The sequence below is a fragment of the Larus michahellis genome, chromosome 2 (genome assembly GCF_964199755.1).
Source record: "Larus michahellis chromosome 2, bLarMic1.1, whole genome shotgun sequence".
In the NCBI taxonomy this organism is placed as follows: domain Eukaryota; kingdom Metazoa; phylum Chordata; class Aves; order Charadriiformes; family Laridae; genus Larus; species Larus michahellis.
In genome coordinates, this window is record NC_133897.1 from 132,670,317 (window position 1) to 132,692,886 (window position 22,570).

At 38.5% G+C, this 22,570-nt stretch overlaps 1 protein-coding gene across 9 annotated transcripts in view; it reads left to right on the plus strand.

Moving 5' to 3' along the window:
* C2H8orf34 (chromosome 2 C8orf34 homolog) overlaps nt 1-22,570 on the plus strand; it is a 272,204-nt gene that overhangs the window by 164,197 nt on the left and 85,437 nt on the right. For 2 of the 9 annotated variants that reach the window (XM_074577228.1, XM_074577222.1), the window contains one exon: nt 734-842. In XM_074577228.1, coding sequence (XP_074433329.1) covers nt 734-842 — 109 coding nt within the window. Of the gene's footprint in view, nt 1-733; nt 860-11,622; nt 11,945-12,905; nt 13,916-22,570 lie in introns of those variants that run through there. The other 7 variants (XM_074577229.1, XM_074577223.1, XM_074577230.1 and 4 more) reach the window with 6 other exon arrangements.

The following is a 22,570-nucleotide window of genomic DNA, read 5'->3' on the forward strand; positions in this document are numbered from 1 at the left end:
AACTATGCATTCCAGTCTCATCTCTTACCTTGTATATTGCAAAGGAACCTGTCAAAGCATTTTATATGTCTGCGTGTGTACGTGCTCACATATGTGTGTGTGTGTATGGAAAAATATTTTTATATACATACATATATACATCATATAAAAAAGGAGGCAATTGTAAAACATTTTTAAAAGCATATATTCAGCTCCGTATGGATTTTTAACTGTGTAAAACATTTATATTTTGATGCTTAGAGTTTTATGGTATCTTGGAGACAAAAGTTTCCATAGCATTTTTCCTTTCTAGGCTCTCTCCTTCTCCAATAAAACCACAGGTTCTAAATCAAGTTTCAGGTCCTTGTTCTTGCTAGATTGGAAACAGTGAAAGTTCTGACAAAGCAAAGCTTTACTTAAACAAATCGTGCACGACATGTCTGGGCATAGTCCAGAAACTGCAGGGACAGATGGAATATCTGCATTAAGGTTTTGTTCTGTGTCGCTGCGTTTCTAGGATTATTATGTATATGTCTGTGGCTATAGCAGATAGATAAAGAGACTTTTTTTTTTCCACAGAGTAGATAAATAAATAAGAATTAAAAAAGCCTCCATATCCTCTGCATTCTGGTTTTATTTCACAGCAAAATAATTTTTTATTAAAGGCTTTCTCCTCTCTAGTTAATTGAGACTAGAGGGTTTGCTACAGTCTGCATTTATATAGAACCATTCTCTGTCATTTTATCTAAAATAGATCTGTTTGTGGCAGGATGAATTCTTACAACAGCTTCAGCTTGCTCATCAACCTTGGATATTGCCGAGTGACACAGAAAGTGAAGGAGTGGAAGCTGACCAAGACAAATGTAAGTACATTTGTTAGGATTAGATAACATGTCAAAACCCCTCACACTTTTAACTTCTCTTTTTCATATCTTCAAATCTGTGAAGATGTCATGCCTGCTCACAGGAACTATTCTCATAAGTACCAATTACTCATTTGTTTGAGGCCTGAACTTTGTAGGATTGATTTACATAAGCTTTCCTGCAGTCACTGAACAATGACAAAATGATGGCAGACCACAGTTTACTTAGCTAAGTGAAACAATTTGTCCTGATGTGTTGAAGTAGCTGTTCCAGAGAAGCAGCATGAAGTTGAAATAGATACTCTGTTTAGTAATTCTGTATTGACCAGCAAAAAAACTCACAAAAAACGCCAGTAACTGTGAAAAGTAGAGCCTTCCTCCTCAGGCCTGTGACTCCATTATCTCTGTTTTGCCTGCATTCTTTTGAATTCCTCTGTATGAAAAAAAAGTTCTTAATCACACAAGTAATCCTTAATATCCTACACTCTTTGAAGCAGTTGTCTGATCATGAAAGCAAAGGTCAGAAGGATTATAATGTTAATGACAGAACAAGTAGCAACAAGTAACGTGCTATAAATTGCAATACATTCAAACTGTAGGAAGTTCTATCTGCCTACAAGGTACCTGTAAATAATCTTGCTGAAAATATTAAAATTTTTGCGTTTTCTTTTTTAATTCACGGTAGTTTTGTGATCTGCAAGGGTGAATATACAGACTATTTCCTAACATATTTTGGCTGATATACTTGAAAAGAACAGATGATTTAATCAGCATGTTTAGAAAATTTAATACGTTGTACTAAAACTGCTTTAAGCATGCACAGTTAAAATAAGAAAAAGCCAATTTCTTCACAGAATGGAACAGTTGTGTAAGGGATTAATGATTAATAATGATTAATAATAATTATGCCAGATAAACAGAATATATTTCTAAATTATGCCACTTAAAAAATGAAGAGTTTTCTATTCATATACCAGTTTCACAAATCCATACATTGCCTGGGGTTTGACTATGAAATTTCAATTTACATATTGAAGAGCACATGCCAGTTTTTTTAACACTAGCACAGGGTTAAAATGAAGTTCTGTGTGTCCAGCTGATTTTAGTCCAAAACCAGTAAGTCCAGTTTGACTTGCATCTGAACATTTTGCTTGTCTTTGGGCTGAAGGTCACCTTAGGCAGCCAGAGGGAGAGCCTGGTACCTGCCTTTTCTGTGCATATGATTTTTTTCTCTGTATTTTCTTTGATGAATTTACAATCCCACAAACATTGGTAGAACTGGCTGTGCACACATAGATGATGCCAATTATGTGGTCAGGGAGACTGATGCTTCAGGACATGTCAGATGCATGGCATGTTTCTTTTATAGCTGCTGTACCTGAATTACATGGGTGCGGGGATTTCTGAGCATCCAAGATCCTGTGCTATAAGATTCCCAGAATCCTGGTGGATCATTTTCACTGCCCCATGTGACAGAGGGGTAAATTATAGATAAAAGTTTTGGTCCTACCACCAGATCAGTAGAGGTGGTAGTTGCCTAATTAATAACTATTGTTTTTCCTTGATCTGATGGTACTGAGAACAGAGAAGTGAAAGAAGGTAGCTGTAAGCTACAGTTTCTGAACGCAAGTTAAAGCATGTTGTTAAGGGCATTGCGTCTTAAACACTGACAGGCCTGGGGCATCAACCACCTCTCCAGAAAGCCTGTTCCAGTGTTTGACCACCCTCTTCAGGTAAAGAAATGCTTCCTAATGTCCAGTCTGAACCTCCCCTGGTGCAGCTTTGAACCATTCCCACGTGTCCTGGATCCCAGGAAGAAGAGCTTAGCACCTCCCTGTCCACTTCCCCTCCTCAAGAAGCTGTAGAGAGCCATGAGGTCGCCCCTCAGCCTCCTTTTCTCCAAACTAGACAAGCCCAAAGTCCTCAGCCGCTCCACACAGGTCATTCCTTCCAGCCCTTTTACCAGCTTTGTTGCCTTCCTCTGGACACGTTCAAGGACCTTCACATCCTTCTAAAATTGTGAGGCCCAGAACAGCACACAGTACTCCAGATAAGGCCACAGCAGCACTGACCACAGAAGGATAATCACTGCTTTTGATCAGCTGGTTATACTGTGTTTGATGCCCCCCAGGATGCAGATCGCCCTCTTGGCTTCCAGGGCACACTGCTGACTCCTATTAAGCCTGCTGTCGACCAGCACCCCCAGATCCCTTTCTGCAGGGCTGCTCTCCAGCCACTCCTCTCTCAGTCTATACTTGTGCCTGGTGTTACTCCATCCTAAGTGCAGAATCAGCATTTAGACTTCATCCCATTTCATCCCATTAATCATTGTCCAATGCTCCAATCTATCTAGATCCCTCTGCAGGGCCTCCTGTCCCTCAAGAGAGTCAACAGCACCTCCCAGTTTGGTATCATCAGCAAACTTGTAATGGTGCATTCAACTCCTGCATTCAGATCGTTGATAAATGTATTGAAGAGAACCGGCCCTAGAATTGAACCCTGAGGAACACAGCTGGTGACTGGTCGCCAGCCAGATGTGGCCCCATTCATTACAACCCTTTGAGCTCTATACTTCAGCCAGTTCTTCACCAGCGTACCGTGAACCCTCTTGTCACACAATTGGACAACTTGTCCAGAAGGGTCCTGTGAGGAACAGTATCAAAAGCCTTACTAAAATCCAGAAAAACTATATCCACCACCTTCCCTTCATCCACTAGGCAGGTGACGTTATCATTGAAGGATATCAAATGAGTTAAACAGGACTTTCCCTTGGTGAACCCATGTTGACTGTGTAGTTAACTGCTGCACCCTTATTAGTAGGTCAGTGTTTCTACTAATATAACTAAAGGAGTAGAACAAAAATGTTTGATCAAAGCAATACTTTCTGTATCTGAAATCTAATAATGATACGTGCTATTAAAAATGACAATTAGAATGTTATCATCCCCATCTAAAGTTATATTCTAGTGTCATTGACAAGCAGAAAGTGTAGAACTGCCACCGCTGACAAAGTGAAGCTGCCGATTCCCAGTTGTAAAGTGGAGAGTCGGTGAGGGGCTTGGCATACTTGCTGGTGCCAGTGCTTGTAGGCAGAGCAGCTGGCAAGATTACACATCATTTTTCACCTTAAAGTTAATAGATCTGTGTGGATGTTGTGTGTGTGATTTAGTGTTGAGGGGGCCCAGGAGTTCATAATTTATGAGTCTGAGCAGAAGAGCTGCAAAATTAATCTTTACAATAGCAACACCTGTTCTTTGACTCAGCTTTTAATAAATTATATGTGGATAATATTTACCACATTCTTTGACTACTTTGAGATAATAGCAGCCAGGTGTAAAGCTAGTTTTTGGTAGTGGGAAAATTAACAATGCAAAAAGAGCTTGAGTTCTTTTAAATTAATACCTTCTGGTTAGTGTTCTACAAGAAAAAGAATGAAAAAAATTTAGGGGTAACAGTTTCAAATGTAGTCAGATGTAGGAGTTTAAAGAAGCTATTTTCAAAGCCAATGATAGCTGAACAGAATTGGGTCACTTTGGCATCTCAACATCTCCCAACAAACATCATTTGCAAAACAGATATGACAGCACACATCTTGTCTTATGGAAATGAGATCTAGGTTCTCAGTTCTTGTAAATCAGACTTTACTTTCTGAATCCTTCAGGCTCTCTGACAGCATTTTAAGAATTTATCCTTATCAGCAAGATCCAAAGATAACTGGAAGTCAATCATTTTTAAAGCTTCATACCAATTATGACAAAATTTGAAATCAAATAGGTACTCATATAAAAGAGTATGAATTATTACAGCTTAAAAGATTTGTTATGTTAAGGAAAGAAAAACATTTTCAAGAAGCATTGTTGAGTTTTTTAGCATACCTCTCCTTCTTCCTCTTTATGTGCTTAATCAAGTTTGTGGCCATATGTCAGAGACAGAGATAGGTGTAATGTAAATTTTGTTACTAAAAAATGTGAACCAACACTGGCTTTTTTAAGAACTACTGTCATTTAGTAATTAAATTTCTTCTGCTTGCTAGATGTGTTCTCCTTTGATACTCTGTATGTACTGAGTAGAGAGGAGTGAAAATGGCCAAGGCAATATGATCCAAAAATCAAGGATTTGTGGTTTTGTGATTTTAGTGTCACTGAAACACCTGTAGGCAGGGCCTCATGTAGTAGTTTGCTTGCGTGCAGATTCTCTGCAGAGAATTTTCAGAGGATGCATAGAGATCGTTCATGGAAAAAGGAGGGATCTAGAGAAAATATTTATCGCTTCCACAATAGTTCAGTTTGGTGAGAGTTCTCTGAGCTGGCAAAAATAATTTTCTTCTTTTTGGGGTACTGATGCAAGGAGGCAGAAGAGCTGCGTCTACAACCAGCAGAGCATTTCTTAGCCAGCTTTTATGGAAGAAATTTGGCCTTTCAGGGGACTGTCGAGAGTCAGCTTGAATTTTCCCTTGAGAACAGGTCCTACGAATACTGCTGGTTGGAAACTTCTAATGCATCGCTTACTTCCAAGAACCTTGAAAAGACAAAGTCTTTTGGTATAATTTGACCTACTATTTGTAGTACCGGCATGGACTTACTTCCCAAAAGCCTGAATCTGCTTGCTTGGGTGCCTAATTCAAGAAGTAACCCACACAGTAGATTTCCCCAGGTCTCACAACTTGGGACACAGACGATCCCTACCTGCAGCCAGTCCATTTTGCATATGTATATGACAGGTGAATAATGTAGACTCTTAGTGAGCTTGCTACTCGGTTAATCCATATTAAATATATACATAGTTGGATATACATTCCTTTGCCCTAATCCACTTAAGGCATCTCAGTTTCCATAGTCATTGGCACGCTAAGTCTTGTGACTACTATCACTTCACTCCAACTTGCCAACAGGAGCACTAGATGCTCATTTCTAGCTTGGCTCATCTGGGACAAGGCTTGAACTGTCACCTACTGACCTGTGGCAAGAAACTTAAATGTTTTGCCATTAATACATCTGCAAACTGTTTTCTACGTTTGCAGTGGAAGGTCTGCTGCTGATAAATCAAAGCTGATTGTTGGGAAAAAGGTGGAATTTCCACTCCATTCATTCTTGTACTGGTCTTGAAACACTGCAGTCAAAGACACTTTGCTGATGACTTCAACAGGTATCGAAGAAAACCTTAATTTTCCTATTCTGCACAAATGTCCACCTAGGAAAAAGACTGAAAGAATGAAAGATGGGGTTTTTTTGTAGAAACAAGAAATTCAGACTGTGTTCCAGTAAAAATCCAAACCATACAATATTTGTATACGGGTAAGATTCCTTACGTTGAGCAAATTCACATGGCTAAACAGTTAGTTTTTCTTAATTATGAAAATAAGTGTTCCTAAGATTTGGAAAATTGCTTGATCAGAGTTGATAATAATAAGGAGTTTACTGCTGGACTATGTTTTTGCTGTGAAAGTTTCCTTTTGCTCGAGTCAGGTACTACTCAGTGTGAGTAAGAATGACAGAATCCAGCTTAGAGCAGCAACTGTTCATTGCAACCTTTATGATATTATCACAAACAGATTCCATTTCTGTCAGTCAAATTCAGCTATTTGTATTTGTGTTCTGTTCTGATGGAGCGTAGCAATACTGGAAACGTCTCTTTCAGTGGGTTTGAGTTTAGGGCAAGGTTTCTCTAGGGAGCAAGGTAGTTCTCAGGCTTTGCTCAAATGTATCGGTCAATTATGTGTCTGGTTAATAAGAACATAATATTTGTAGTTGGAAATTTTTCCCAGTGAGTAGTAAATTCACTATAAACTTCACTTTTTTGTCCCAAAAGTGCATCTGGATTGAACTTCTGGGTGACTTTATTCCAGATTCATGAATCTTCTGGAGAAACTTACTGGTATCTTTCTTTTGTTTAATATTGCAAGAGTGGTAATATAAATTGGGGTAAAAAAGTCATAGCTCCCCATCCCACATATCCTTTCTAGGAAGTGTCATGAAGCTTTTGTCTGCTTGGGGTATGAGTCATTTTTCAAATTTCTCCAGTGCGCATAGGTATGTTAAAGAAGATACATTGTCTCTCATTCTCCCTGCCGTGTCTAGCTAGGTATTTTAGCTTGAGATATTTCTTGAGATATATGTCCGTCCACTTCAGAAATGGGATACTAGTCAGGATTGTGTTCCTGTAAACAGAATTTCCCCAGGCCTATTGGATGGTCTTTGCTGGATGTCTTATAACACCCATAGCTGAAGCTGCACCATTTCATATAACTGCTTTTTGAGTCTGAAAATGAGAGAAAACAAATTTCTAGCATGGAAACTTGTCCACTTGGATTTAGTTATTTATAGACAGTGAAACAAAAGTAGAGATTGACATTATTTCTACCAGAAGTTAGATGACTGTTGTATAGTGAGGAGCGAGTTCAAATACACCTCGGGAATGTTAGAACTAAACTCAAGATTCCTATTTTTTGAATGGATGTACTTGAATCCAAAGCTGCCATTATCTCCTTATACTATTAAGGCTTTAGCTCATGTCACTTTGTTTCTACTGACTAATATTTGATTTCATCTTGGAAAACTTCACATTGAACTAAATTTAGGAGGAAGAGAGAATTTTCCATTGCAGCGAGGAAAAAAATTCTCAAAATTTGTTTCAGTGCAGAAAGCTGTTTTCAGTACAGCTTCCAAACCTAAGGATATCTTTTTCTGCAACTTGCATTATTATGGTAAACTTGGATTCCCAAAGACATTTAATATAATAAAAAATGACACTATCATTTAAAAAATGGCATAGAGAATTATCAGGACACACATTAGGTAAATTAAAAGCTGGCTCGCTGAGGAATCAAACCCTCAAGTTTCTAATGGGAAGACGTAGATGAATGGGGCTCATTAGGGACTGATAGTTTTGGATAATTGGTGGGAAGGACAAGTTGAAGTTATTAAATGATATGAATCCCCTGGTATAATGGCCACATTCCAGTAAAATGCACTTTATTATAACCAGATGAAATATATTTGAACCAAATGAAAATATATCTGGCACCAGAGAAACATATCTGTCTCTGCTGAAGAATAATGAGGCTTTGTCCTGGAAAGCAGTGACCTAATGGATTTAGGATGATCATAGAAGATCATCTCGGTGTGAGCTCTCAGGATAATGCTGTCACAAAGGGTAGACCAATCCTTGAATTCCTAAGAAGTTAAGTAGCAAAGTAATTATTCCACATCATATCAGTAAAAAACTGTGGTTTTGGTGTCTTGCCATTAAGAAAGATTGGAACTATTTGAGAGATTTCAGAAGATGATAAAAAATGACCCAGGGTTTGGGAAACCTGTTAGGAGTTTGCCCCACTTAAAGGCATTCAAACAGGAACCTTGGAGATGACTTGGCATCTGTAGGTAGACATTTAAATAAAAAAGATTCAACTGATCAGCCTGTGATGAAGGAAATTAAATGCTATGTCCTTGCAAGCAGGAGCCATAAGCATTGTAAGCAAAAGTTAAGGGAGGCAACGAAATTGGACTCATTAACGTGAGGTGTTAGAGCTTTCTGAATGACGGATGATAGATAATCTAGCAGGAGATTCTGTGGGCTCTAGACAGGTATACGGGAGATCAAACTAGATGATCACAGCAAGATTTTTTTGTCTTTGTGTCTATGAATATACTTACTCATTCTCATAAAGAACAATTTGGATGTGCAATTTCAGTTGCTTTCCTGGACGCTACACGTTAGGCTTTGATGAAGATGCACATGACATAACGTTCATGATTCTATATTTATGCTTCCTGTTTTCTCACAAACCCTTGAAGATGTGCATAACAGTATATACATGTAAACACATTTTTGTGATTTTTATTCTATGGTTTATTCTAGTGATTTTAAACTGCAAAGCTCCCCCTTCTCCCCCACCCCCCAGTTATTTTTGTTATCGTAATTTAGTCTTTGGAATATAAAAATCATTTACTTGAGAAGTCGGGGTGCCTGTGGATAAAGTAATGGCTGTCCTTAGTGATCCAAAAACATGCACCTGGGAAATATAAGATATGACAGTTTGAATTAATATTGACCATAACAAAGGTATTAATAAAATACCGTTAAACTTTACTGTGCTCTAAATAGTCATAGAAGTTTTGTAGATTTCAAAGCACAAAATGTGTTCATGCTGACGTTGTCTGTGTGAATGTCCAGTATTAAATGGAAGTGTATATAATAACAGTGATATAAATATTTTGCTTTTAAAACATTATTTTTTTTTTAATTCAAAAAAACATTTGCAAGTGGAGTTCTAAGCTTTCAGGAAAAAAGTATTGGCTGTGCTTAATTTCTGAATTCCACAGAGTTCTATGCCTTATATAAACCACTCTGAATAGATATACAGGTAAGTCCAACAGATAATCATCTATGCTCACCCCTAAAAAACTCTACTAAGCTTCATTAGAATTTTGTTCCAAAATAGGAATATAAAGATATATTGATTTAAATACGTCACAGCAAAAATACTCCACTAGCTGTATATTGATATAGCAGGCTATATATATATTGATAGAAGAACTTTGATATGAATTACAAAGTATAGTGTATGTGTTGAAACACAGGTTGTTTAATATGGTGCTGTTAAAAGATCAGTCTGAAAGGACACAATAAAAAAATAATAAACTTCTAGGAACATAAAGCTGTTCTTTAATGTTAAAGAATTCCAGAGAATAAAAGAAACTAAAGCTTTTACTCACTGATAACTCACAACCAGTTAACATGGCTAGCCATTATAGCAAAGAAATGTAACTTTTTAATGGGAATGCAGCCTAGTTTGCTGCATGTTGATGAAGGAACTTTAACTAAATCACTTGATTCAGTTTTGATTATATCAGATTGATTCATCCCCTTTTAGACTTTGCTCTTCCAAAACACTTGTTGAGTAAAGGTAACTTAAATGTAGCTCTTTGTGAAGGTGTGCAGTGAACTGAGAACTGATCTCGTTGAAAAAAATCTCTGAGTAAAAAGAGTATTTTTCCTCAGATAATTCAGTCCTGTATTGTTGCTCACCCTTTTGGCTGCCCAACGTTTGTGTTGCATCAATCAGAGGATCTGTGAAGAATATCTGAGTCTGACAGGGGCGAGCTGAAACTGCTTCAGCTGGCCTTTCAACCCCCAAATGCTCATGAAAATACCCCTAGGGTTTTAGTAAAGACAAGTGACTACAACCCCACGAAAATTGTGAGGTGCAAAGTCATTCTATGAAACAGCGTCTGGCCTTAGAGGGAGATATTGATGAGTTGCTTGACTGGGGGACTGCTGTCCTGATTTTCTAGTTGGAAGGAGCTGGCCATTTCACGCGTCCTTTATAGTACAGAGCATTGGAAAGAGCTAGGGACCAAATTACACTGGTGGGTTCGTTCTTTTATGCCTTTCTTGATTCCTTTGTTTGGCATGCTGGCTGAGTGCTTTCACTATGGGCCAAGAAGATCTTGCTGGAAACCTGTGTATGCTTTTTATTCCATTTAATTGCCCCAAGTTTTTTGAAAAGCTATCAAACTCTGTCATCTTTCACCAGTACCTCATGTAGTCATTTACAGCAGTGAAGAAAGAGCACGAAGTAGCCCTCAAGTAGTACCAAAGCGCATTGATCATGTTCTACACCTACTTTTCACTCAATTCGTTTGAATGCAAATGACCCCATGAAGTGCAAGACCCAGGGAGCAGCAAGCAAGGAGTACATCCTTTTGCATTAAATAAGGCCTTGAAAGGCTTTTGGCTCCACAGCTGAGTGATTGATCCAGCAGAGCAGCCAGATTGCTGCAGAAACCAGAAAAAATGTAGAATGTTTGACTGTAATCCCAGGGTGCAAAAATGACCAGGAGGTGAAGGATCCATGAAATACATCTGTTTTTTTTTCCTTTGGCCCAGTATTCTCCAAGCTCTCCTAGTATCCTATTCTGTAAATGTGTTTTACAAGGCCAAGATTTATTCTTAGCCAAACCTGTAGAAATTCCTCTTTTATCATGAAGAGGAAAGAAGCATTTCAAATTCAAGTAGGAAAAGCTCTGTAATGGAAAAGGTTAAGATTTTGTGACATAGTTATGGTGGCTGTTCTTGACCCTGTCAGGGAGAAAATCCATGAATGTGGAGACTGGGGGAGAGAGAGAAGAGAGGAGGGTTAATCCTTGATGTGTGACTTGTGTTCATTTTGGTTAAATCTTGTTTGGCAATGTGTGGTGCCAGTGTGAGTGTTACAGCAAGATCTGGACAGCCCTTATTTTCTCGATCTTATTTCCCTGATCTGTGAAGTGGGATGATAAAATGTGATAACTAACAGCAAAGCTATGAGAAATCACCAATTAATGTTTCTAAAATGTGTCATGAGTCTGGTCCCCAATTCTAATGTCTATCTTTGTTACTTTCTGGTGTGATTTTGCTAAATTTACAATGGCTGTAGTTTTTCAGTTATTTTCCCCAAGTCCATGGTGGCTTCCTGCTTGTATTAACTACTTTTAAATTATTGTCATTCCCTTTTATATTGGAGAGATCAGCCTGTCGGGGTATTACTCATCTCACCTACCTTCAGCTGTATAAAAGTGAGAGAGTCCAGTCCGAGCTATTTGTCCTCTGAAGTAAGGAGACAAACAAAGGGACCTCAGAGGACCGCTAGAGATCTGTCTTACTGGGGGACTGAGACAGGCACACTGAATCCCTTCACCCCTTCAGGGTGTCCTTCATCTCTTGCATCTCCACCTTGAGACTTCTCTATCTCATGTCAACTGAAAGTTGATTTGATTTTGCTAATATCATTTCTCATCAGTCAAGGATTCCATAACGGATATGGGGTAGCACGGAATATGTTTTCTGGCTGGCATCCCATTTCCTTCTGCAGCTGAGAAGACCACAGTCCCTGGAGTTCTTGTGGGTAACAGTCACCAGAAGAATCTGCTAATGAAACAGGCTTACATATATTTCCTTTTCTTTTCCCCACCTTAAGACAAATTTTTTACTTGAAGATCAAACTGTGACAATGCTTGAGTATCTGCTAAATGAAGTGCCTCCAAGGAAAACAGTTGTTAAACATTAGGTATAAAAGACAAAAAAAAGACCTATAAGGTTAATAAAGGATAAGAACTGTTGCTAAGATTTCCTATGTTTTATTTCTTTTTTTTTGATACAGAGGTTTTCATGGTATGTTCCTTGTTCTGTTGAGTATCAGTACAGCATCATATGAAGTCCAGGCGTATCACCTGGCAAAGTGAAACTTAAAGATCTTGTTCCAGTTGCATTTAATTGATTAGCTGGAGATAATGGGAGTAGTTTGTTCATGCCAAGTTTCTTTAATCTCCCAAAGAGCGGTTGCATATTTATATGTACAAAAGGAGTGAATAAAGGTGAAGCTGCTGTTCCTGATTTCCTTCGGTGTTTAAAAATGGCAAGGCGAAGGCTTCTAAGGTAACATACAGACCTTTATGCATTCAGCTGCGTCACTGAGCGTGGTTGCGGTGTTTCCAGTTTATAACCGTGATTTCTCTAACTGGATCCATGTAACAGGCCAGGTGCAGCATTACATCTTTTGCAAACACGGGGGTGGAGGGAGGCAGGTTGTGTTGTAGTCAGCAACATTTGTGAAACAATATTTCAATATGCGTATGTAAATATTTGTAATAGCTAAATTTCCATTTTGCTTTGGGGAAGGTTTTCAAGCTGAACACAATCAGAAATGAACACATTGCTGTCTCAGCTTATCTGATTCATCACTGTTGCCTATTACGCGTGATGCTTTTTGCAACACGGATCGTTTTTTGCAATCTGTTACTCCTATTGAAAAAGAAGCAGCAGAAAACCCCTCTAAAACACTGAATACTTGGAACAAATAATATAAGTGAAGAAGCTGTGATTTGCTTCTGAATATTTTAGAAATAAAAATTAATCGGTATTCATGAAAATACTGATCAACGTAGCTTATTTAACTGTGAGTTCAGCATTATGGAAAACTTTTACAAAATGCAAACACAACGAAGGAAATGTTCCCTTTTATCCTGTTTTTGTGTACATTAAATTTTAGCCCTAATTTCTGTGTTTTTCTGTTTGATTTCACAGGTTTGTGAAATCAGTGGGATTCTTGAAGAACAATTTAATTAAAACAAAATTATGGTGAATCAAAACTGCACCTGAAAATTCACTTTAGTTTATACATAATAATTTTAAATAAAATTATTTTTCTAGTATCAGCAGTGCATAAGTGGAACCGCTCTGATATGTGGATGCTGTAATGCACTGAATTGGAGTATTTACTGTGGTACAGTGGCCTTAGGGAAGAAGGGTAACTGTCGCCTTTTAGTATAAAGTTAGTATAATGTTTTTGTTTAGTTTATACCCCTCTTATTTTGGATTGACATTTGATAAACTAAACTCTGCCTGACCAAAATAAACTTTGCCTAGAGATTTTATGTATTTTAACTTGTCTAAGGTTTTCTACTCCTTATATTTTTGTAATCTTTACTCTTTTTTAGATTAATAAACACTCAAGCATTCGCCCACATCTGCCAATGTGTATGTCCCATTCAGGTCTCACAGAGAAGTAGCTGTTCACTCATAGTCACCTGCAGAGAGAGGTCAGGAGGGGGGCTGAGCGAAAGAGTGTGCGTGGGGGTAGCGGAATAGCTTTGTATTGAGTTTATCTACTTTGATCTTTAAAACAAATAAAGACTCTGTTGAAAAGGGAACATATCAATAAGGAATGGAGCATGCATGCAAAAATAAAGCGCCCAAAGGAACTTCATATATATGATAAAGCATTAGTTACCCATGTGGATTACTGAGACAAATTTGCTGTTTAAAATAAGCTAACTGGTGTATGCTGTGTGCTTGGAACTTTAGAAGATGCTTTTGCACAGACATCAAATGAAGGGATGTGGCAGTTGCATTTACTGATTTCATTTACCTGTTTATTCTGTCAAGCGTGTTTTCAATTTCCTTTGTCTTCAGTTATGTACGCTTAGTTCCTGTATCTTAGACATAATGATATAATGAAATTGCTTGCAACTATTAAAAAATACAGTATAACAAGCCATCTATTTGTTTAAGAAATAAAAATGGATTGTCTGTCATGAATGTTTCATAGCGTGAACTTTTTTTGCTGTCTCGCAAACCTACAGTGCTAAGTACACAAAAAGTGGATGGTCTGTCCCAAGTCATGAGCAAGTAAAATGGAAGGTAACATTGTGATGAAGAAGTACTTGCTGTATGTATCATCATAGTATGGACTTCCTATGGGTAAAATATTTAGCATACTGGAACCCTATGGGGATAGTCCCTTGAAATTCATTTCAGCAAGGGGCTTCATTAATTTATCACAGAATCATAGAATGTGTTGGGTTGGAAGGGACCTTTAAAGGTCATCTAGTCCAGCCCCCCTGCACTAAGCAGGGACATCTTTAACTAGATCAGGTTGCCCAGAGTCTCCTCAAGCCTGGCCTTGAATGTCTCCAGGGATGGGGCCTCTACCACCTCTCTGGGCAACCTGTGCCAGTGTCTCACCACCCTCATTGTAAAGAACTTCTTCCTAATGTCTAATCTAAACCTACCCTGCTCTTTATCATCAATAAAGAAAATCTGTTATGCTGTCTATATTTGCAGTATATTTGAGACTCATTTGCATATAGGAGAGCGTATTATCACTGATATGCTATATTTAGTCAGTTGTGCTCAGTAAAACATTCTTCTGAAACTAATTTCTCCTTATCATGGATTTTATTCTTCATAGTGGCCTGCATTTCATATTTTACCTTGACACTTCTGAAAAACATAAAGTAGGTATGCCTTTTTTCTTCTTCCAGTTCCTTCACTGAACATCTGTTAAGCCCCATTCTTTCTGCTTCGTGCCATTTCTGGTTGAAATTATGACCACGTGTAATCCCTGGGAAAAATCTCATTGACTTCAGTGGAACTAAGCTTGCCCACAGCAAATAGAGAAAGAAATTAGAATTTGGCAGTATCTTAATTCTAGAAGTTCTTGCACATCTAAGAACTTGAAGGCAGTTTTGGCTGGGTAGTGCAGAGAGGTTGGGTCAGGGACATGTCTGGTTTTATATTTTGATTACGTGGGAAGAAACACAAGCTTTATGCAGGAAGGCAGAACATAAATGCTGCTTCTGGTCTTCAGAGGGCGAAAAACTTTTCAGTTATGGATATAGTGGGTACCAGCAACACTCATTAGAATGATTAATAATTTAGTGAGTGTGAATTGTGTGCAAGTGTCTCGAAGTGTGACAGGATGACTTGACTCTTGGCGGGTTCCAGCTGTAAAAGCTGTGAAGTCTTGGGCTCCTGAGATCTGGCTGTTCTTGGCTCTGGTCAGAACAATGGTATTTTTCTGAGACACAATCTAAGCAGAAGGATAAAGGATAAAACCATGGAAAATGTTACTTTATTTTCACACTAAAACATACAGAAAATCCCATGTAATTTTTTTTTTGTTTAGTTCTCATGATTTTGGTGTGATCTCATGATTTTTTAACGCTTGTGGTTGGCACTATTCCCTCTAAAGTGTACGGCAAGCAGTCTTGGCTGATGCTAGCACTCAGCCCAGCAACCACTGCTGGCATTCTAGAGGACGAGCAGCCACCTGGTACCCTGACTGCGAACAAGCTGGCAATGAAGCGTAACAAGTCAGGAGAACTCCAAGGAGGGGTTGAGATGCGCTTAATAGGCAAGAAGCAGCTGAGCTTAGCAGGCTGGGGAGGATAAACAGCAGCTGGGAAGGCCATGGAGAAGGCATGTGTGATAAACTTGTTTTCACCTTTGAGCCGCGGGAAGCCTTACTCATTTTCTGTTTGACCTTTTTAGCTTCAGGAAGCAGTTTCCATTTGTTAGTTGCTTATGGAATAAACTCTGCTGCCATGGTGCCTAATTGAATGGAGAGTCAGCTGTGCAAGCTCCTCTTGTTGACGCTGCTCCAGTTATTTTGGCAAGAGCATCAAGGTGGGTTTGTTTTGTTTTGCTTTTGACTCTGCACCAGACACTTCAAAGTCATCACAAAACGTTCAGTGTTAAGCTACGTAGAAATGTGCTTCTCTCTAGTTGCATGGAACAGAGTAGATTTAGTACTTTTCAGGAAGACACTTCATGGCTCATTTCTGATGCTATTCAATTAGGGCTTTTTGATGGAAAAAGAGTCATGATAAACAGATACATTTTTCCTAGCCACATGTTTACAGCTTAGGTTTTAGAAACGTTTACTAATGCAATGATGTAGGTCCATAGCATTCTCAACAGTACATATTAATGAAAAAAATACAAATATATCTCAGTATATAAAAACGCATGTAGCTTGTCTAATAAGCAGCTGTCTTCCTTTCAAACACCAGTTTATAATAAAATGGTTTTTATTGTCATATGAGTTTCTGCTGCTTCCTTTTAAGACCTTCACACCCTTAATACTTTATCTGGATAATCTTAAAAGCAACCTTAATGTATCTTTATTCATTTCAATAGCACAGTAATATTAATAAATTCCCTTCTGTACTGCTCATATCAAGTAACTTCATCATTTGACAGATTTGAAAGAGTGACCTCTTGCTACCCCAGTGCCTAGCTCTAGCCTTTGTAGGTGTGGCTGATGGAGAACTGGGGAAAAATTTAAGTGCGGAAGTTATTAAAATGAAACAGAAAATTATCCAGTGGAAGATTTCTCTGAGCATATCCTTATCTTGAAAACTTAAGCAATAATTTAAAAGCACTTGCATAACAACCAGCTGTACTGTGCACATATAGTATTAGCAAAAGCTTCTAACCCTGTGGGAATACGCTTCCTAAAAATATGGCTTTATTCGCACTTTAAGTCTCTTTCTCCTGAGCCAGTAATTACAGAAGAGGGAGGGAGACTTGTTTCCTGCTGCCTGGAATATTGCTTCGGGTATGTCTACATTTCTCTTAGAGAGGGAGGGAAATTCTGTATTGCAACAGCTAAACTCATAGAGATATATGAACTAAATGAAAGCCAACTCGCACGCGTAGGTGTGACACTATTGTTTCATTGCTCTGGCTATATGTGGACATGCTTTACATTTCATCCAATGAACTATTAATGTAAAATGCAGAAAAGCTCCCTGGGATAGTTTACAGTGACCTGGACTTCTCTGCAGCAAGTGCATTAACCGTGAAGTTACCATGTTTTTAGTAGGTTTGTATGGCTACTTCCAGGCAGCTTCCCAACAAAAAAAGATGTGCAAAAATCTGTGTTCAGAGGCAAATGGCTCTTCCTGTGCTTATAGAAGTTTGGTGCTCCTTCACGCTTGGCCCTGGCTTCTGCTTTCCTCGGATTAGGCAGCAAGTAGTTAGGCAATGCAAGTATCTTGTGTTGTAGATATTTTGGCCCTTTACAATTTTAGATGAAAGTGCAGAAGTTTGAGGTTAATCTAGTAAAGTTTAAACAGACCACTGGTTTGACAGCATTAGCTTACTTACTACTATATTAGTCAAATACATTTTAATTACTTTTAATTACCAAGTTGCTGGTTAAAAGAAGACAAATCTTTGTAAGTTAGAATTCTGACAGACTTCCTTATGACTTTGATTGCGGCTTTGTTTCCTGACGACATGTTATATAAAACTAAAGCATAGCCAAATGGAATTTAGTTTGATAGGTTTTTTTCTCTTTCTTTTGATAGTACAGTCAGATACTCTTTTTTTTTTTTTGTCTGCTTGAGAGAATGTGTGACAAATTTTAGTATATGTTGTCACTAGAAGTTTCCTCTATCAAGGTGCACTGTCAAGTGAAAACCCTGTACTGGACTTCACGTTCAGTTCAACCAGCAAAGAAGTCTAGTGGTGTTCTCACTTAAAAAACAGTACAAATGTATAAACACGGCATTATTGAGAACTGGAACTTAATCTACAAAGCTCCCTGTTGTTGGAAGATGGCAATGGTTTAGTGATTAATATGCCAGCTGCTATTCCAGAAGATGTTCTGCTGTAGAATTTGACACACTCTCCAACTAGTTTATCTTTATTGAATGAATAGTATCTGTATTATATTTGAGCTTCACTTTATTTTTCTTGTAATTAATTATCAGCCAGTCCTGGAGAAGGCTTCTGGTTCTGAAACAATGAGGTAGAATCACTGAACCAATGTCTTGTGTAGATTCATGGACCTTCTTTTGAGCGTAGTGACAGAATATTGTTCTAAATTGTGAGACAGAAGGAACCTTCTTTTTGCCCACCAAAACCAGCTACAGCACAGCTGTAAAAAGACACCACAGGAGAGCGAACAGAAATAGCTCTTGTGACTGACTTGTGTGGTGAGCTGATGATTCTCACCAGGGACCTCCTCTCCCAGAACTGCACGCATGTGTTTGCCTACAGAGGGAGTGTAATAGGAAATGGGGCTGGGAAGGGCCTCCAGATATCATTTAGTTGCTAACCCTGAGGCAGCATAACTGCAGATAAACCATTTCTGACAGATGTTTGTCTAACCCATTCTGAGAATGTCTGGAGATGGAGAATCCCCCTCCTTGTCTTTAGAAATTTGCGTACCCAAGTGCTTGTACTTGTGCTTGACAGTAGTTTCTCAGAACAAGGTCTTTTCCCCTTGAATGCATTATTCTCATCTTAATTGCTTGCATCTTGTTTCAGCTCAGATAACATTAAATTCAGATGCCACCCCAAGCAACAAAGTGGAATACTGGTCCTGTAAAATCTTTTTAATATTTCAAATGATATAAATGTGGCCAGGCTTTCACCCCAGAGTTACAGTCAGTTACTGAAGAGGCATTGTTACAGGCCATGAGATGTGTCAGCCACTGACAGCAAGGACTTGTGCTCTGCAGGCTGCACATGTTGCTGCTCTGAGAAGCCCTGCTTTTGCGCTGGAAATGGCATGTGATGAAACAGCAAAGGGTCATTCGACCCTCCATGCTTCAGTCACTGTAGCTGTCTCCAAAATGTGCATGAGGAATTCATGAGTGCATTTCAAAAACTTGCCAAAATGCTCCCTGGGGCCTGATAAGTACCATAATTCAAAATCTCTCCATAAGTGCCTCCAGAAATCATTCTCTTCCTATTGATGTGTGTAATCCAACACCTACACGCTCACAACTCTGGGTTTATTAAAGTGTGGGGCCCTTTAGCTGAGATTCCAAAGCAACTTATACTTCCTATCCCCCCAGGTGATGCTACATTTCTGTGTCCAGAACACACTATCTGTTATTGACTTTTCATCTGGACAGAGATCTTACAGAATTTAAAATATTTTCCTATGAGGATGTGCTGAAAACATCTGATGGTCTTGCCTGTGATACATAGGCCTTCTGGGAAAGACTGTAGCATCAACGTCATCCATAATTCTGTGCCTGCTCTTTGTAAAGACAGTAAGCTATTTAAAAGCCAAAGCTAAAGCTCTTCAGGTGAAAACATAGCCAAAATGCCAGATAGAGATGTACGTTCACTATTTCCCTTTAAAAGCAATTAATTCACAGTATGACAAATGTTACCTTCTGTCACTTGTTCTGTATGCTAAACGTTTGTTGAGAATAACAAGTTCAAATGCTGGAACACTGATTTTTCAGCTTTCAGACACGTCAGAAGGTGGTTAACTCATTTAGGAAAAGTAAATATTCTACACTGTAGATTTTAAAAGTATAAGAGAATGTATTCAGGAATGTGGAAATCTTGTATCTTGTATCCAGATGAAGTATTTGTGGTCAGAATGTTTTATCTGGGGCATGATCTAACTCAATGTAAAAAGTATACAATATCTCCTTCTCTGCTTCATTCCAATGGAACCACATTCAAGTAGATCAGATACACTTCATCATCCCTTCATAACACTTTTAATATTAATTCTGTCTTCACTAGTGATTCAGAAATCTGAAAACCTTGAGAAGTGCCATTCGCAGTGGTCCCTATCTCTTCAGAGAGATACAATGAGAGGTTGCCAATACTAAGGAATGAGCTCTACAGATAATGTGGGATACTGACATGAATTTTTGCTTGACTTCAACATCTGACGGTTATGTGGTATTTTTGGTTAAACTGCTTAGTGGTTAAACTGCTTACTGGTTAAACTGCTTTTGGTTAAACTGCTTAGTGACCCGTGATACTTTTCAGCTCTATGGTTATTCTAGTTATAAAATATCTGTTATAACAGGGACACTGGGATAAAGTTTTATCCTGTACTTACTGATATAGAGGAAATATTACTATTAATCTTTGTGTACATAGTATTCACTTCTGTGACACAGCTTTTGCTACATCCATTAGATTCTGGTATTTCTAGCATTAATAAATTCTGTGTTGAAAAAGCCAACTCCTTTCTGAACTGTAAAAAGCATTATGTCCAAATTGCCCTGTTGTCTTTTTAAACCGTGGAATTCTCTTCTTTGGTGGGCAAAGTTGTCCTAGCAGAGAGCACTCTCCCAGCAGCAGAGAGCACTCTCCCAGCAGCCTCATCCTCTTGGCACACTGAAGGATCATTCGCATCCTTGCTGCTGTTCCCAGCAGATTCTGCACTGTGCAGTGAAGTTCCAGCTCCTGCAGTCTTTATGTTTTGTGAGCTTGGAAGTCATCTGGTTTTATTCTTGGACGTTTATTAAATAACATCTGAAAGTTTTAATCATTCTTTCTAAACTATTTCTTTTGGGGTTAGGAGAACTTTGACATAGATTAATTACAGTAGATTAATTACAGGGCTACAATTTTTCCATTAGGAATACCTGTTCTCCTTCTTCCCACTGCCTCCATGTTAAACACTTTGAAGTACTTAATTGAGGTGGCTACTCTAATCCAAATATAGCATTTTTGAGTGTTACTGGGAAGCAATGCTAGGTTTTCCTCCTACTAACTGTAATTTATCAGTACCATGGGACTTGGGGGAGAGTTAGGGTGATAACTGAGATAGACTTGAAACTTAGAATCATAGAATCATAGAATCATTTAGATTGGAAAAGACCCTTCTGATCATCGAGTCCAACTATCATAACTTCAGTTAGTTCAATTTACAAAAGGTGCTTAGGGGCAAGGGACATCTTCAGGTTGTCCCTCTGCCCTCTCCCACGACCCATCCCCACCAACTCTTTTAATATATTGCTTACTGAAGTGGAACACAGCTGTTTGTTTCCTTCAGCACAGGGAACAAGCCTGCGTGGATTTATGTTTCATTGGTTCCTTGGCAAGGGAGGAAATACTCCCCCTCCACCCCCCAGGGTATTTCTTTCCAAGAGGAAGTTGAGATCCTTCTTTCCAATTTTACTTTTTTGGTCTGAATGCAGCTATGACAGACTGGTTTTGAGAATGTTTAAGATATTTCGTTTATTTTAAGATTTGAACTATCACACCACTAATGCAGTGCAAGTAAGAGTGATACTTTATTATATTCCCTATTTGTTCATACTGAAGGATATTTGGGAAAATATGGATCAAACCCACCAGATGTCAAAATAATTGTCTGTATCAGACAGCACTGATGTAGGCGCTGTGAGTTCGGGTTGTTGCTCAAGCTTGATGGATTGCCATACCTTCTACCCTTGAGAGCGCCACAGGCAGGAGACTGATCTTGTCATAGCTCAGTGATTGCCTAAACAAAATTAACATGGTAGAGTCCCAGTATTTCTCCTTCCATACCTTTTCTGTCCTGGAGAGCCTAATTGCTGATTTTAATATGTTCATTGCCAAAACATGGAGTGACTTCTCTTTTGAAGAAAAAGGGGATGCCAGGCAATGCCACTATATAAGTTCTGAATTGTAGATACTAGAATGGAGCCATGTGAATGATGTGTCTATAATGGCACAGTGTCATGCTTTAACCCCCGCCAGCATCTAGGACCACACAGACGCTCCCTCACTCTCCCCAGTTCAGATGGTGGAGAGAATCAGAAGAGTAAAAGTAAGGAAAACTCGTTATTGATTTACTTCATTTTATATATGGTCTTGTATTGCTTCAATTTTATCAAAAGCATTTCAAGGAAATGTGTGTGTGGGGTGTTATGAAAAAACTGCCTGCTAGGTAGGATTCACCTTCTGCTTGTAAACTGTAAGTTCATCTGTCTGTCTGTCTCTCTCTGTCTCTGTCTCTTTATCTTAGCATTGAAGGAACAAGCCATATGAGAAAAACACTTCATCTTTTAGTGTGTTGTACTCCATGGCATCTCTGGATTTTAATACTTCGTTGTTTTGTATTATTTGTAAAAGCCGAGTTTTTCTGTATGAAACACATTCGTAAGATCTGCCGATAAAAAATCCCTCATTTCTCCATTTAGTGTGCTAACAATTGGTCTACATTTTAATTCCATACCCTATGATGTCATATGAATACTGCAGTGTTCTGTTTTATGGTCTTCATGCTTTTTCACTATTGGAGAAGTTTGATCATAGTTCACTGTGAAATTTAGTTTTCTCCGTAGCAAACTAACATTTAACACTCTCACAGGCTGGTGTGAATTTTTAGAGACTGTTCTCCATCCTTCAATAAAAAATGAGTAGTCTTGCCTTATATTTTAGTTTGTATTAGTTTGTATTTTTCAGTTGGAAATCAGATGCTACCAGATAAGAGGAATTTTCTGTGCTTTTCTTGTTTGTATCATTTGTTTGCTTTTTATTAATTAGTTGGGTGAATGGCATGGCATTTTGCCACACAGAATATGTAGCTGGGTGTCAGCTAACATTATGACAACCTTTAATTGTTTAATAGTTTTTCACAGGTCCAGAGTGCCTCTAGGTAGAGGCAACCGTGGGTGCTGCCAAGTGTAGAAGTCTGAAGGGCAGTGAAA